This window comes from Lolium perenne, chromosome 3 (genome assembly GCF_019359855.2).
Source record: "Lolium perenne isolate Kyuss_39 chromosome 3, Kyuss_2.0, whole genome shotgun sequence".
Taxonomy (NCBI): domain Eukaryota; kingdom Viridiplantae; phylum Streptophyta; class Magnoliopsida; order Poales; family Poaceae; genus Lolium; species Lolium perenne.
In genome coordinates, this window is record NC_067246.2 from 331,488,500 (window position 1) to 331,505,322 (window position 16,823).

The following is a 16,823-nucleotide window of genomic DNA, read 5'->3' on the forward strand; positions in this document are numbered from 1 at the left end:
CCTTTATTATTAGGTATAGAAATAAGTGTACAACTAAAATTTATGCAGTTTTATCACTTACCTTTTTGTGTCATCGCGGGATGTCAATGTGCTCACGTCTCTGCGTGCACGCATGTTATTACCTCACAAATTTTCGAATTATACTTTTGTTATGCTCACAAATTTTCAACTTATATTCAATCGTTCTTATATATAAATATTTTACCATGTGTTACCGCAGCAACGCGCGGGGGTATCATCTAGTGACCCCAAATTTGCCATACATGATGCCATACGTGTAACAACAAGGAACCCTATCTAAAAAGTGTCAAAAAAGTTTGCCCAACCGTATAGCTCTATCAAAAAGAACCTCACCATGGCGCTAGTATAATTTTGGGCTTAGTTACAAACTTTCGTTACCTAACCTTCAACACGAAACTTGTTTCAAATCACATTTGGCGTACAAGAAACAAATCCCACCTTGATTCGAGCACCACAGCCTCCAAACTTTGCCGATGCCGATATCGGCATGGTCAGAACGGCTATGCTCGCCGCCACTGCTAGGTCACCGTCGGGATGCACCCTCAATCCCGTCCCCTCATTCGATCACTGACACACCAGAGATACCGCCGAGGCCAATGCCGAACGTACATGTTGATGCCAATGCCGAACATGCATGCACGTCGCTGTGGGCACGGCCACGTCGCCCCGCTATGCTGGACGCCACAGACCACCGCAAGGTCTTTCCCTTCGCCACCACACTCTTCTAGCACCCATCTATACACGCCAGAAAGGAGAGACACTAGTTTTCTCTACATTGCTCGCGTTCGTGTCGAACACGGCCAGTCAAAGTTTTGAGGTAGTCGTCGATGTCGTCGACCATTTCTTCTCTTCTTTGCATGGTTAAACGCGTCTAGTTCATATCTATCTAATGCGTCTGGTCTCGCCTCATGCAGTTCTTTGTGGACGTCGATCTCATCTCGGCACCCCGCAGGCCACCTCCTCCGTGCCATCGCTTTAGAGCTCCGTTTAAAAATCTATTCTTACCCGTGTATTGCCCCTTGTATCAACGCCATGGCCCATTTGTCATTCGATATACCGAAGCCCCACTCGTGCGCGTTTTGGTCAGGGATACAACGATGCTTACGGTCAAACAAAGATGGATGGTCTGACGTGTCTTTGCGGGCTCTACGTGGCCCCACTAGTCAGAAGATAACGGTCAACCGTCGGGCAACCAGCCGTTACAGCACCTGTGATGGTTTCAGACAAGGTCTTGGGGAAAACTGAGGAAAAACTAAGGAGCTGGGGAAAACTGAGCATAACTAAGGAACCGAGGGCACGAAAATAGAAATCCCAATATTTATACACAGATTGTAGCAGTCTCACAACGTCAATGCACCTGTTGGTACACACGGCCTAAGACTGTCAATCTGTTTTACTTATTTTTTTACAAATCTAAAAACCCCACTAATATTTAGGGCATGCTGAGCGTTTCGTGGGCAACTTACCCGGATTCCTGCCTTCCAGGGTGGGTGACAGTGTATGCTTTCCCAATCCCGCAATAAATTGAGAAAAAGTTCGGCGAGACTTCGTCGGTATTACCGCCATCAGCATTTCGGCTCTGACTGACTGCACTAACGCCAACGGCTTGCAGCATTGTCCATCGCTCCTTGTAGCACGGGTGTGGACCGCTAGCAGCACCTCTCCCTTCATTGGTACCATCGGCGTCCACCTACGGTAGCATTGCCACCCTTTGTTGGAAGCACCCTAACAAGCGGTTGGCAACATCATCACCTGCCGCTTCCCTCTAGCAGCGCCACCTATGGATGATAGCCATTCGCAACAACACCATCCACACCTCACAGCAGCGCCGCTAACAATTCAACTGTTGATGGTGTGGAGCTTTTGTTGTTGATGTCGACTGCTGGTAGGGAGCATCACAGTTGTGCGGCCCTTGTAGGAAATGACCAAGTGTGTCTGGGGGGGTGGCTGTTGGTACCCGTAGTCGAACAGAAGATCACGCTCAGAAGCGGACCATGTAGGCGTTGCGGCCACTTGGAGGCGTGATTGGGGACTACCTCATGGTCCTGGTGGCGGAGAGGACCTGGGCGGCAGAGCTTGGCGTTGCGGATCATGTGGCCAGCGTGGTGAGTATGTTGGAGCAGAGGATTGTTGTTAGATGTTGTAGTACGTGACGACGAGCAAACGGGAGGTGGCTCGGTCGAGCTGGGAAGCGTGGGGTGAGGCCATGAGGTTGGGACCCAATAGCCTTTAAAAAAAGGAAGAAGCTCTTCCCTCATTAGTTTGTCCCATAAGCTGGACAGCTTTGTGGGGGCTCCTTAAAAGCCTCTACAGTAGAATGAACGATTTATGAGAGAAATTGGGGTGAAGAGTCTTCATTTCTCAGCCGTTAAAAGAAGTACTGTAGGCTGTAATCTATGTCATTCATTGTTGGACTGGACTACCCGGCGGCGCCGCACATTTGGTTGCCCGTGCGGCGGTTTCCACTGCTCACATGCATGCGTGTAATTAATTAGTCCCTCTCACATGCATGAATTAATTAGTCTACTCTCGTATGCATGGAACTAATTAGTACCCATGTGCAGCTATGCCACTTCTCCATGCACGAATGCATGTAAATAATGACATCATTCAAGATTCTCTTAGTTCCAAATGTTGAAATGTTTTATCTCATAAACCGTATATCCAATTTATGTTCCGTCTTCACAATCGGCTTAGTGGCGACGAGATGTTCGAAACTAGATCTCATGTCGGTATGTTTTGACAACTTTTTTTTCACCAGCAATTGCCAGAATATTATCACACACTTTCCAGGCTGTCAATTCTTAGTTGCCAGATTAAAAATAATAATTATTTCTCAATATTTGCAAGATTGTAGTCACATATTTGTTGGGTTATGCTTGACTAGTTTCCAACAATTGTTAGATTGTTGTCACGTACTTATCAGAATATTTATTTGCTATGTAATTGCGGCACTGAAATAACGTGTTTGCTAGTTTCATGTATGCCATTCTACATCGATGCAATGGTATGATACATTTTTTTGGTTGAACGATATCGTCTCCTAGTTGTTGGACATATTTAAGGTTCTCTCTCTAATTTTTTTAGATCACTTCAATGTCTAGAAATATGAAGTATATATATGCATAATTGTCATGTGGATTGTTTGTTGATAATCTGGCAACCGCGGTAACATAATCTGGCAACTGACTCAATGAAAAACAATTCATCGAAACATAACAATATGGGATCTACTTCTGAAGCCCTCATCGAGATGAACTCGTCGGTGAAAACGAAACACTAATCGGATTAACGGTTTAGAAGATAAATTATTTTGAATTTTCGAAATTAGCAATTAATGCGATGATGTCAGCATGAGGTGTCACATTACTACATGCGTACATGTTACAGCTCCTATAGGGAGAGAGCACCAAAAAAACCTTCCGCTCCACAGGTTTGAGTTTGTGCGGCGCTTCTAAGTAGATTTTTCCTTCATTGTTTTAGGTATCTATTACCCACATCACTAATTTTAGCCATCAAATACGCAACCATTCCACACCAATTTAGTTCACAATCTCAACTATTGTGGCCAACTTAATCTCACACAAGTTCACATTTTCCACCTATACATACCCTTTTATTTACACAATACATGTCTTAATTAAAAGGATGTCTGCAGCAACGCGCATGTAAAATTTTCAAAAGCAAAAGATACAAGGTACCTAGACGCACACCATCTAGTGGAGGCTGAGAATAAATAATTATGAACGGTTGGTTCAACAAAATATATAGGTGCATCCGTGCATGTGGTGATGCGCATCAATATTAGGGTATGCTCCACCTTTATAATGATATCATCATTTTATAAAAGTTGGTCTATTCTTGTACACTTAAGAGGGTAAGGGTACCCTAATATTGCTCCACTTGCATCTCTACCAAAATAATAATTGTCGGTTGGTTACCTCGCCACACCATTCTGCTGAGGAGTATATGGGATGGTGTGGTGCCTGACAATGCCTTCGTCGCTGCAATAATCATTGAAAACAAGTAGAACAAAACTCCATGCCATTGTTAGTACGAAGAAATTTAACTTTCTTTTCGGTTTGCTTCTCTACCACAACTTTCCACTTTCTAAAAGCATCAAACACATCAGATTTATATTTCAGAAAAAAGGCCACACTTTTCTGGAGTAATCATCTATGATAGTAAGCATATAATTTGCACCACCAAGAGAAGTCTTGCGGGAAGGTCCCCACACATCAGCATGCACATAATCTAGAATCTCTTTGGTGGTATAAACGGAAACATTGAATTTAACTCTTTTATGCTTACAAAAAATGCAGTGCTCACAGAACTCAAACTTACTCAGATTGCAGCCATCTAGAAGGTCTCTCCTGTGCAATTCTTTCATACCGTGTTCACGCATATGTCCAAGACGCATATGCCACAAATTAGTTTTACCAGGTTCATCAGGAATAACAGCAGCAGCAATATCAGACAAAGTGCTACCTCTAAGAACATGTAAGTTTTGCAGAATTCATATCACCAATCATGTGAACGACAGAACCTTTTTATACCCCTCAACATCAAGGGTACTGAGAGAGATCAGATTTCTGGTCATGCCAGGTATGTGTCTCACATCTGTCAGAGTGTGTGTCATGCCATCATGCATCTTGATCTGAACGGAGCCAATGCCCACGATCTCACGTGGGTTGTTATCGCCCATACGCACAACATCTCCACTCTGCACAAACTTATAAGAACTGAACCAGTCTTGGTTACAACAAATATGAAATGAACATGCAAAATCAAGGACCCACTCATCATTACCAGAAACACAACCAACAAACACAACTAGGCAATCGCCATCAGAATTATCACTGGAAACAACAGCAATCTTACCATCACCATCAAATTTGTTTTTCGTTTGGTTAGTACCGTTTCTTTTCTCTTTGTTCTGCAACTTCGAGCAATCATCAATATTGTGATTAGTTTTCTTATAATACTTGCAGAACTTACCATCTCGTCCCGTGAACTTTGGGCGACCTCTGTCGGTCTTGCTCTTATCTCTGTTGTAGTAGTTGTAGTTGTAGTTTCTGTTCTCGGTCCTGCCTCGGACCTGCAGTGCTTCCGCCTTAGATGACGAACCCTCTGCATGCACCATAGATTTCATCTTTTCCCTCTGCTGGAGGGACTCATAAACTTCGACAAGGGTTAGTTCATCACGACTGTATAATAAGGTGTCTCAAAAATTTGCAAAAGAATTAGGAAATGAGACTAACAGTATAAGAGCGAGATCCTCATCCGCATAACTTACTTCCATGGACAGCAAATCAGAAACGATCTCTCTAAAGATCGACAGGTGATTCATCATTGACACACCTTCTTGCAGCTTGTGCGAGAACAACTTCATCTTCACGTGCATCTTACTGGTTAAATCTTTGCACATGCAGATCGATTTCAGTTTCAACCACAGCGCCGCTGCAGATTTCTCAGCCAGCAGTTCCTGCAAGATATTGTTGGATAGATGAAGCTGAATTAAAGAAAAAGCCTTACGGTCTTTCCTCTTTTCATTGTCAGTCCAGGTCTTGGCATTTTTCTTGCCAAAGCCATCAAGAGATTCATCCAGATCAGAAGATTGGGTAAGGATCGCCCTGATCTTCACTTACCACAGAGAAAATATCATGGTATAATCTAGCTGCGGTAGATCGAACTTCAAAGAAGACATGTCGCAAAACCCTAGATTAAAACACGGGCTCTGATACCACTTGTTATAAACACGACAAGCAAATAACGAAGAACTATAAAGGAAAATGCAGCGAAGACACGAGACTTAACGTGCAAAACCCCTTCCAACACAAAAGGGGAAAAAACCATGGGCGCCAGCAAGCAAAACTTCACTATATCGGGGAGTGTTTACAAACGCCGTGGGTTATCTTATAATCTGATAAACCCTAGCCGGCGGCTTATAAGATGTATATATAGGCGGTGGCAACGATCCGTACCGCGGGGGCTGCCGCCCCCGTACCCCCCTTCGCAGGCGCCCGCTATGCTTCGGCCCAAGCCTACCGGCGATGGGCCTCGCTCCGCTCGTCAGAAGTTAGCCTCCCTTTAGTATATGAATTTGGATCACAATATAACAATTTTAGTGTTTTCTCCACGTAAAAGCGATGAAGCATATCAAAAATCATGAAAAAAGTATTTATTTTATATAAAACAAAAATTGCGGTCCGTGTTTAGGGAATGCGGCTAGGTAGAGACACGTACCAAAAACGGCACCACACGGAGGCGTCCCCAAACACTTAATCCGACTCTATTACCGTGCGCGATTTCAAAGATGCAAGATGCTCTAAATGTCTTAATTTTTTTTCTAGATATATTTACATCTACATATAACCAAAACATCTATTTTAATACTAAGGTTGGTGCCAATGCAGGCGTGAGGACGGGCGGTAGCGCCGGCGTCGGGGCGAGAGGCGGGCGGGAGTGGGGCGAGAGGCCAGCGCGGGGCGGTGGCGCGGGCGCCCGGCGGTAGCGCCCGCTATCGCCCGGCTGCCGCCCACGTTGGGGGCGATAGGGGGGCGAGAGGCGGGTGGGAGCGGGGCGAGAGAGTTGGCGGGAGCGGTCGAGAGGCGGGGCGAGAGTGAGGGGTAACGGCTAGCTGAGGTGGCGCGATCTGATTCGTCCACCTCAGCTAGATGTTGTGGTAGCCGTTGTTGGTTCAAAAAATCCGGAAAAATGCCAAAACCCCCTATAAATACCCCCCATATGGTTTCACTCATTCCACACCTCACTTCATCTCCTCCACTCTCCATTTCCACTCCTCTCAACGCCATGTCTTCGTCTAGCAGCAGTTCGAGCGACGGAATGGAGGGTGATATGATCACTGCATCCCAGGCGGAGTATGAGGAGGAGATGCTCAACGAGGAGCCGGAGGCAAGACGGCAGCGACGCCGCCGAGAGTTCATCAGGCGCGATCGTCTGGGTGCCCACGATTGGCTCTTCGAGGACTACTTCGCCGATGACTGCAATTATCCTCTGAGCTACTTTCGGCGAAGGTACCGGATGAGACGATCCCTCTTTCTGCGCATTGTGGATAGATTGGGTGAATACTCTCCGTATTTCACCCAAAGAGTTGATGCTCTCAACCGTGCTGGTTTTTCTCCCCTACAAAAGTGTACTGCGGCTTTGCATCTGTTAGCTTATGGAGCCGCTGCAGATACAATAGATGAGTGGCTTAAGTTAGCTAGACAAACTTCATCAGATTGTCTAGATAGATTCTGTGAAGGCATCATTGACTGTTACGGGGAGACGTTTTGCCGTCGAGCAACTGTCGAGGATACTCAGCGTCTGTTAGCGAAAGCCGAGGAGCGTGGCTTTCCGGGCATGTTAGGGAGCATCGATTGCATGCATTGGCAGTGGAGGAACTGCCCAGTGGCTCATGCTGGTCAATTTACAAGGGGAGACATCAAGCACCCTACCATAATCTTAGAAGCCGTTGCGTCGTATGACCGTTGGATCTGGCATGCGTTTTTTGGAGTGGCCGGATCCAACAACGACATCAATGTACTCAACCAGTCGCCGTTGTTCACTGATGTGCTTAGGGGAGAAGCACCCGTAGTGAACTTCACGGTGAATGGACACGAGTACAACTATGGTTACTACCTTGCCGACGGCATCTACCCCTCCTGGCCGGTGTTCATGAAAGGTGTTACTCTTCCACAAAGTGAAAAGCAGCGAGTGTTCACTGCTGCTCAATCAGCTTGGAGCAAAGATGTCGAGTGTGCCTTTGGAGTGCTGAAGGCTAGGTTCAACATTCTAGCAGTTCCGGGACGCTCCTACTCGAAGCGTACTCTTGGGTTGATCATGCGTGCATGTGTCATTCTGCACAATATGATCATCGACGATGAGCGTGGTACAAATTTGGAGAACAACTATGAGACAGTTGAGTCCAATGTCGGCCCTGCAATACACCACCATGCACCACCAAGCCTAGCAGCCAGGATTCAGATGGACAACGAAATGAGAGACTCACCGATGTATACACAGCTCCAGCATGATTTGATTGAGCATGTGTGGGCTAATGCCTAGATTATGTAATTTTTTCAAATTTTTATGTAATCTTTTCAAATTTTTATGTAATTTTTTTATGATGTAATCGGTAACAATTTTAGTTCAATAAAATAATTTCCTTGCATTATTTTTAATGTTGTAATCTGGAAAAAAAATGCTGATGTCGAGGAGAGAGAAAAGCTGATGTGGAGGAGAGAGAAGTGAGAGTTGGCACTATAGCCCGTGCACTGACACCGTGAGGTGAGAGTGGGATGAGAGTGAGGAAAAAAAGCTGACGTGCCAGGCTAGAGTGGGGTGATGCATTGGTACCAGCCTAAGGGAGTAGTCCTCCAGTAAGCGCCTAGGCGACAAAAGAACGTCGCCTCGACCGCTAAGACGCAGCCATGCGTGATATATATAATACATATTGATTGATACTACTACCATCTTCTATATAGCCGCCTAGTGGTTTTGTACTACTGCCATCTTTTTAGTACTAGATTTTTGGCCCGCATCCATTAGTTTCCATGGCTCTGTGATGAATACAAGAGAGGCATCAAATTAGCAGCCGGTGAGAAGGACCTAAGAACTCATCGAGAGCTCTCGTCTACAAGGAATATAGTTTCGCCATGTACGTTTAATTGTTTAGCTGTGAGCAAGATCAGTTTCCTATTAAGTAGGTATTCCGATTCGGCATTGGAGGCTTACAATAGCTGAATTATTAAAATAGAAGCGACTAAAAAGTAAATTATGTACCTAGGAAAAGGTAAATTATTATCCTTGAGGAAAGATTAATTCTCATTAATTCAGTACCAAGTAACATGGTAATATGATTTCATTTTTTCAACTTTCAAAAAAGATTTCATAATAATTAAATTATTTCTGATCAAGATTTTTTTGGCAAAGACAGCGTAGAAAGTACTAGAGTCGGCTCGCCAACACTATGGCAGTCAGCCGCGCGTGTTGTCGACTGCAGCAACACGACTCGCATCACGGTGGAATCTTCTCTTGCCAGCTTCCAGCACAACCTACACAAATCTTCTGATCGGCTGCATCAACCTCTTTGTCGGCTTCACCACCGTGGAGGCGGGGTATGAAGCAATTCCCACCCGACCCACCCATGCATGATGCAAAAAACTACAATCCGACTAAAACCATCTCCCCCCTTCCCCCCACCCCACCCCACCCCTTTGGGAGGAGATCGTGGTTGACGATAGATATAGGTCCGTCTTCCTAGTCGAGGGTCATGACTATAATCAATCCCGCTTTTTTTGGGAATGATGTTTTGGCACATGGGAGCATATGCTCCCTTTATTTTGAAACGCATGTTACATACATTTTGAAATTTCAAAAAATTGAAACGGAAAATTTGCACGTACATCTTCACGTGCTACACGCTCGCAAAGTCGTTTCATAAAAATCCGGCTGGTCATGTGACGTGTGTAAAAAAGGAAAAAAATTCAATGCTGAAAATAAGGCTTTTCAGGAGATAAATTTTCTCTTTTTTACACAGACCACAAAACATATTGGTTCCTCGCGAAACTTGACGAACGTACATATATTGTGGAGATGTACACGTAGAATTTTTTGTCAAAATTTTCCGACATTTTGAAATATAATTTTTTCATAGAGGGAGCATATGCACCCGGGAGCCGAATTGAATTTCCGGCTTTTTTGGCCATATCAATGTTATCTCCATTTCAGCCGTAGACGACGAAGACTCTGAGTCACTTACTCATCCTATCAATGAGGAATATGATGAAAACAACTCGGATTTCAGAACCGGGACTACTCCTGTTCACCAGCAGAACTATGGAGATCCCGAAGAAGGATTTGCATCGTCTCATTACGATCCAGACGACGATCCAAACTACTTCGATCGCCAAGTTAAGAGGGTTTTAATGACCAACATGGCAACGGTGAAAGTTCGTCACCATTCTGCTTTACAAAAGGGAACGTGTCAATTCGTCATTATAGCAGGATGAGGAAAAAAATGTAAACGTGAGAGCAAGGGATTTATTACAGGGTTCAGTCTCCTGACAATACATTATCTGACTGTGAAGCAAAAATGACATCAAACAAGGCATATTATACAATACCCACAGTGCAAAACACCAAAGAATTAATGCAGATTAACGCAATCATGTGTTTCTTCAATCTTTCTTCTGGACCCTGAGTGTGAAAGCCTGCAGAGATAAGAGCACTTGCTTGATTCGCTCTCTGATATCAGCGTCAATAAGATTTCCATCGCTGTCAAACTTCGGTGGCTGCTGAAATGCTTGGACGAATAGCTCTGGCTTGTTGATGAAATGAAGATCTAAGAACACCCCAACCTGACGGAGATGGTACTGCGATCTGCCTCCTCCAAAGCCACCTCCAGCGCTGACAATGGCAGCAGGTTTGTCTGCCCAGCAATTCTTTCCTCTAGAAGCCCAATCAAGTGCATTCTTCAGTGGGGCTACAGTTGAAATGCATAACTTGTGAGCAAGCACATAAACGAGCATCAGAAAGACAAAGTAAGACTTAAACATGCCGCCCCATTTCCTGTTGGACGCATGGAAATTGTAGTTTTCCTTGAACTGTTGGCCATTTTGTGCAAACAAAAGATTGTTCGGCTGACAAACTGAATTTTTCAAGGTAATTTGTCCTTCTTTTCTCTAGAAATCAACATGTCAGTTAATTAATATTAGGGTCATAATGTGTTAACCAACTCAATCATTTTATTCCCCGTGAAAACTGGGCATGGTATTCTACCATGTCAGTGTATGTAGGAGTAGGAATCAGCAAATCATAAACAAGTACTGGCAATAAATTTTGAACAATTCTATGGAGCAGATACAGGTACAAACTCACATATTGCTCAACTGAACTGCCCAAACTGAACATTCAGCAATGTTGCACCTGATCAAATGCAAGAAACAGGCCATGCAAAAACAGAGTAAAATTGATGAGAATCGTTGCGAGCAATAGGAATAAAACAGGGGCAACTACCATCGATTAATATTTGAAGTCAGACAAATATTAACCGTTTATGTGGGTAGTTCGCAGGAACACAGACGCATATAACTAGCAGTGCTGAGAGACACTAGTAAAGGCGGCCAGGTTCTTTCATCAGTCAGTTCGTTTGTTGAGTTTGTGGCATCTGCCTAGACCTGATGCAGTATTTGTAAAGTATGGGGATGATATGTTGCAAACTCCAATTTCATTAGTGAAATTGGGGGTCAGGTGGCCCCTTCAATAAAAAAAAGGGCGGCCACTATGATTAGATGGATAGTAATATCTTAGACCCTTCTAACAAATAGTATAATTGAAACACTGTGGTTGTCAACATAGTCAGTCTACCTTATTAGTTTAGATATATACACTAGAAGAGCATCATCTGGAACTAATATTTACTGGATGGGCAATGTTTTGAACTAAACATAGCAGAGTAACAACTATAAGAATGTTGGAAACTTCTCCTGGACAAAGGTGAGGAACCGTCAGATGGATATTTGGTTCAGTAGAAAGGGCAATTGTTAGCACTACCAGTGGTCAGTGAAGTGTATTGAATTGATCTCAAAGGAAAGGAATACAGGATAGAGTGTTGTGATTCTTTCTTAACAAAATCTACTAGTACAAGAAAGGAATAAAGGAGGTTCCACTACTTCATGGTGGTGTGCTTAGTGTCCAGACAAAGTGTTCAATCTTTTTCAGTTGGTGCTAGGAATTTCATATCTGTGATTAGCACTTTAGCAATTTAGCTACAGTGTACTATCTGGTCCATCGTGGGAACCAAACTCCACAAATTTTGCACTATGGCAACCAATTTTGAATCCTCTTAACGACAGTTCCAGAAAAACATCACTAGTCAAACTGAGACGGAACATATGTAGGCGACATTCAGAAAGGTTTTCATAAAATGCACAGAGTCGCAGACAATTATAACTAGAAATCAATCATTGTCAATCCTTGCAGCAGCAGCTGCTGCTAATTGGGGCGACATATACAGCTTCAGGTAAAGAAGTCTTGGCACGGAAATGAGCACGTACTTGCGATGGAGTAGTTGTGCTCGGGCGAGCCGAAGAGGAAGCAGTCGGCGCTGCGGATTTGGTCGCGGAAGGCCTCGACGGCTGGCGGGAAGCCTCCGTCGGCCGTCTCGAGGTCGGTGTTGAGGAGCGGCAGGTCGGAGATGCCGACGTGCTCCAGGCGCAGGCCTGGGATGGACTCCTCGCACACCTCCGCCGCTGGTCAACCCCGAAGAGGAAACAGCGAGAAGGTCAGCTGAGTGGTTAGCGAGGAGGAGGAGGGAGAGAGGCGGGATGGGCGTACCGGCGCGGAGGAGGCCGCGGTTGTAGGAGGCCTTGCGGAGGGAGCCGCAGACGGCGGCGACGCGGAGGATGGGCTTCACCGCGGCGGCCTCCATGCTGCTCTGCTTTGGCTTTCCGACGGAGGGGTGAGCTTTCGGGTGGGTTTGCTATGCTTTGCTCACCACTCTGCCTCCCGAATTTGTAGACGCATAGTAGAGGTCTGTCGCAGTCTCACCGCCAAAACTTGTCAAACTAGTCTATTTTTCAAAAACGCAAGGTACAATATATGTAGACGCACGTAAAAAAATCTGAAGTTTCATGTACGATTTGGGTCACCAAAACTATGATTGGTTTGGTTCACATACCACTTTGCATACGTAGTATTCTGAGCCAAAACTAATTGATGTGTTTGACGCTATGTTTCGGCGCCTAGCCGCCTAGTGGTTTAGCGCTACCATCTTTTGGCTTGTTAATGGTTGATTAGTCTCCTTTGTCCCATGAAGACCATATGGCATCCCCAGCTCCATGACTCTGCCACAAAAATATACAAGGGAGGCACCTCACCCAACCACCGCTGGAATGGTCGGATCGAAGCAGCAGCCAGCAGCCGGGGAGGAGGACCTAAAATATTGCTCCGAAATTAGCCGTCCATGAGGGCATCTCTAGCCCGGCGCGAGCGACCGTTTGCGTCCGCTTTGATCGAAAATGCGTCTGACACCCTCTCCAGCGGCGCGACGCAAAGTGACCGGGCCGTCCGCGGAGACGCAAGCCTGGCCCAAATACTCTGCGGACGCTGCGCGGACGCGCAAAGTGTCCGCTCGCGTCTCCACCGGGCCCGCCTGGCAGCGAGTCTGCACCGAGGGCACCGCTTTGGCGGTCAGCGCTTCCGCGTCTGCGCCGCAGCCTTCGCCATCAATGGCGCGGTTGCCTGTTCTGCGCGCGCACTAGCGGGCGGCGGCTGGGCTTCTACGCCGCCTTCAATGGCATCGTATCCCGCGCGCGGTCGCCCTTAAAAGTCCACCGGCCGCGTCGCTCCTTCGCCCACACCACACCTCCACTCGCACCACCACTGCTGCAGCGCCATGGGGAAGAAAAATGACTTCGAGGCCTCCGGCAGCGGCACCAAGAAGATCCCGCTCCCCGTCACGGTGGGGAGGCTCATGCACGGCAAATGGATGCCGTGCGACGACGCCTGGTCCGGCGTGCAGCTGCCTGGCGGCTGGCGGCTCAGCTGCCGCCGGGTGCCCATCCCTCCAGTACCTACGCGTGAGCCTGATCGGACCGCGGAGATCCGGCGCAGGAGGCGGTATCTGCCGGCGGACCTCCGCGCCGATCCGGCGTACGCCATCGACTCGGAGCTTTGGCGTACGTACACGGAGACGGACATCAGACGAAGGGCAGGCTTCATGGGCGACAGGGATTATCCCTTCGGCCCTGCACCGCCGGCTCGTCATCAGCATGCGCCAACGCGTCGTCAGCAGGCGCCGTCGCGACGTCAGCAGACGTAGCACAACGACGCCCACAAACGCGAGGAGGACGACGACGACGAAGCCTACGCCGCGTTCTTTCAAGAATCTCCAACCCCCCCCCCCCCCTTTACCTTCTCTTTCTATTCTATAAAAAGGGGCCCGGTCGCCTTTCTATGAAGGCGAGCAGCCCAGCCCCCTTGTTGAAATTTGGATATTAAGGAAGCCGTATTTCGCAATAGCAGCTCCGAGAAGCATAAAATCAAAGCAAGAGTTTGCTAATTGGTTTAGATGGATCCTTCGCGGCTGAGTCCAAAAAGAGAAACAATATTGCCACAAATTGATAAGATACCATTTCCATTTTTTGTTCAAAAAAGAGAGTACCTTTTGATGCAAAAAGGGCCTTTCCTTGATATCGAACACGACGACGACGACGACGACTACGTGGAGGCGCTCGCGTACCATAGCGAGGCGGTGAAGGACGACAGCGACGACTACGTCGTTGTCGTCTTCCACGAATGGCAGTAGGCCATGGCGGAAGGCCGGAACTTCGACTTCCCGGAGAACATGACGGACGACGAGATGGCGAAGGTCGCCGTCCTCGCCTCCGAGTATGACGCGCCTGTGCAGCCGCCACTGCCCCGCTACGCCACCGCCGTCATGCCGCCGGGCCTGTCGGCGGATGAAGCACTTCGACAGGCGCTCCTGGAGTCGGCGGCGCCTCCTCCACCGCCGCCACCGCCGCCACAGCCTTATCCCTGGGCGCCTCCTCCACCGCCGCCACAGCCTTATGCCTGGGCGCCTCAAACGCCGCCACAGCCGCAGCCCTGGGCGCCTCCACCGCCGCCACAGCCGCAGCCTCCTCAACCTCGAGCACCGGCGGCTCGCCCGGCGTACGCTCCCCGGATGGCTACTGACCGTGGGTCATACCGGAGCTCATCGTGCTCGACAGCGACGAGGAGCAGCACAGCGACGATGAGCAGCAGTAGGAGTTTAGGTTTTTTTATGTTTTAAAGTATGTAAATTATGTTTCATGTTAAAAAAAATGATTTGTCCTAAAAAATGCGTCGTGCCGCTGGAGCCACCCCCGACGCAAACGGACGCGCGGTCGATTTCGACCAAAAGGGCCGACGCAAACGGACGCGTCGCGCCGCTGGAGATGCCCTGACTACTCTAAATTTCTCTCTTTTTCTGTGGAGAAAATGGTACTCTTCCACGCCACACTACAGTACTACAATATAGGAAAAATAATTCTATGCGACCTGTCTATGGGTAAACTCTTTTCACCTTTTAACAGGTGGCAGTTTAGATCTAATGAGTCCAGTTTCGCTCAAGGGACTTGGTATATGGCCGCTAGCTTTATAAGTCAGTAGGGCCGAGCAAAATAGTTCTTGGTTTATATAGCAGCTTTTAATTGAAGAACAAATGGGGCTAGCCTTGTATTAGTTTTCCATCGAAGTCACCACATAGGGCATGTTTGGTTGACGTTTCAGTTTTGGGTCTGGCTACACCGAGGTTGACCTACATTGAGTTAAACCGAAGTCACCTCCAACCACTTCTCCTTTCCTTTTTTGGTAATTGGTTGATTCCCGAAATATAAAGGATTAGACATCTCGCGCAGGATTTTGCACGGCTGCGTGCGGTGCGGAAAAGCACGGCCCTGATAAAAAGGCGAGGAGCGTCCCGCCGTACATGTTGCACCCTAGCTACTACGCCATTCTTCCTCTTTCTCCCTCCCGCAGGCACCGCCCTCCATTGAACCCTATAGCCGAAGCTTCTACATCTAGATGTGGTACCATTGACAACCACGGAGGATGGTACCTCCCCCTGATTGACTACATCCTCCGCCTGAATCTCGTCTTCAAGCTCGCCATGTGGGTACCATCCTCCTTCGTCATCATCTTCCTCGTTAGATCCTTGATTTTCATCAGATCTTCCTTCTAAACTGCTATAGTTTGCATGTAAAATCTAGGTACTATGTTGCTAGCATACATTCAGGCCAAAAAATAGTGGTAAAGATGCAGAACTGACCCCCCCCCCCCCCCCCCCCCCCGGAACCAGATTTGTTACATGTTCGGCGTCGGAAACAATGGAGACATAGCTTCGGTGCTTACATCCTAATGGCAACTACCATTAAAAGAAGCTCCTTTTGTTACATGGAAACCACATCATAGCTTCCATAACATGCCAATAACACTGTGATCAAACAAGAAAAGTAAACAAAAAAAAGATACCATTTGAACCTGGCAAGTTAGTGGCAACTTAGTAGAACTGCAATCATCATGGTGAACATGTAGGTTCGATACTTGCATGTAAGATATTAAAACAAGATATATAGGACGCATAGATATTCAACGCATGCATAGCCGGCCGGTGGTTGCACGGGATGTAGAGCCGACCAATGGGTGCACATGATGCAGAGTCGGCCCACGTTTGTGCAGGATGGAAAGCCGGCCGATGTTTGATCCCTGCCTCTTCCTCTTTCAGTTGGCTTTGTGTTGGAGGCTCTACACTGCCACTAGCACCAACATGTCTTCAATTGCATCTTCATAGGATTCTGAAAGTACATGGAGGCCCATGTATGGTTTTGGTAATTAATGATAATCCATATGGACAAATGGTTGCACTAAGTTATATTTGTAGGGTTTATCCATAGGCAATACTTGAACCATATGTTGGCTTCAAGGTTGTAAGAATAATCGAATGAAGATCATAAAGTGACAAATATGTCTTGAAGACAAAGATGTAGTGATCCGTCAAATGTATCTTCAAGACGTGAACATAATGAAGAAAGAAGAAATGGTGTGCAAGTTTCAAGATGAGCCATCTTGAAGAGATAATGAGCTTGAAACTTTCTATCCATATGGTGATCATGGATATGCGAAGATGCACCGAACAAGAAGCTCTCCCATAGTGGAGTATGGAGAAGAAATCCGCAAGACTTCATATAGCAAGCATAATCAAGAAAGATATTCTATCTTGTTGTGGTCAAGATCATAATCATCTAGCTCAAGTG

General features: G+C 46.7%; 2 protein-coding genes across 2 annotated transcripts; one reads left to right on the forward strand and one right to left on the reverse strand.

Moving 5' to 3' along the window:
• Window positions 1–6,867: 6,867 nt before the first annotated feature.
• Window positions 6,868–8,091, forward strand: LOC139838281 (protein ALP1-like). The gene has a single exon (XM_071827680.1). The coding sequence runs from the start codon at window positions 6,868–6,870 to the stop codon at window positions 8,089–8,091; it is 1,224 nt and encodes a 407-aa protein (XP_071683781.1).
• Window positions 8,092–10,048: 1,957 nt separating this feature from the next.
• Window positions 10,049–12,532, reverse strand: LOC127345826 (probable NADPH:quinone oxidoreductase 1). Its single transcript, XM_051372363.2, has 3 exons — window positions 12,364–12,532; window positions 12,084–12,278; window positions 10,049–10,510 (listed from the first exon to the last, which is right to left on the reverse strand). Exons 1-3 carry the CDS (start codon window positions 12,455–12,457, stop codon window positions 10,206–10,208), a joined length of 594 nt encoding a protein of 197 aa, XP_051228323.1. The 5' UTR covers window positions 12,458–12,532; the 3' UTR covers window positions 10,049–10,205.
• Between the last annotated feature and the right edge of the window lie 4,291 nt (window positions 12,533–16,823).

What these genes read in the sequence shown, in the direction of transcription:
- LOC127345826 (XM_051372363.2), bottom strand. Translation starts at nt 12,457, where the DNA reads ATGGAGGCCGCCGCGGTGAAGCCCATCCTCCGCGTCGCCGCCGTCTGC. An exon ending in CCGCGGCCTCCTCCGCGCCG is followed by an intron (nt 12,279 to 12,363) that starts GTACGCCCATCC and finishes GGGGTTGACCAG; the next exon opens with CGGCGGAGGTGTGCGAGGAG. An exon ending in GCACAACTACTCCATCGCAA is followed by an intron (nt 10,511 to 12,083) that starts GTACGTGCTCAT and finishes TTTCAACTGTAG; the next exon opens with CCCCACTGAAGAATGCACTT.
- LOC139838281 (XM_071827680.1), top strand. Translation starts at nt 6,868, where the DNA reads ATGGAGGGTGATATGATCACTGCATCCCAGGCGGAGTATGAGGAGGAG.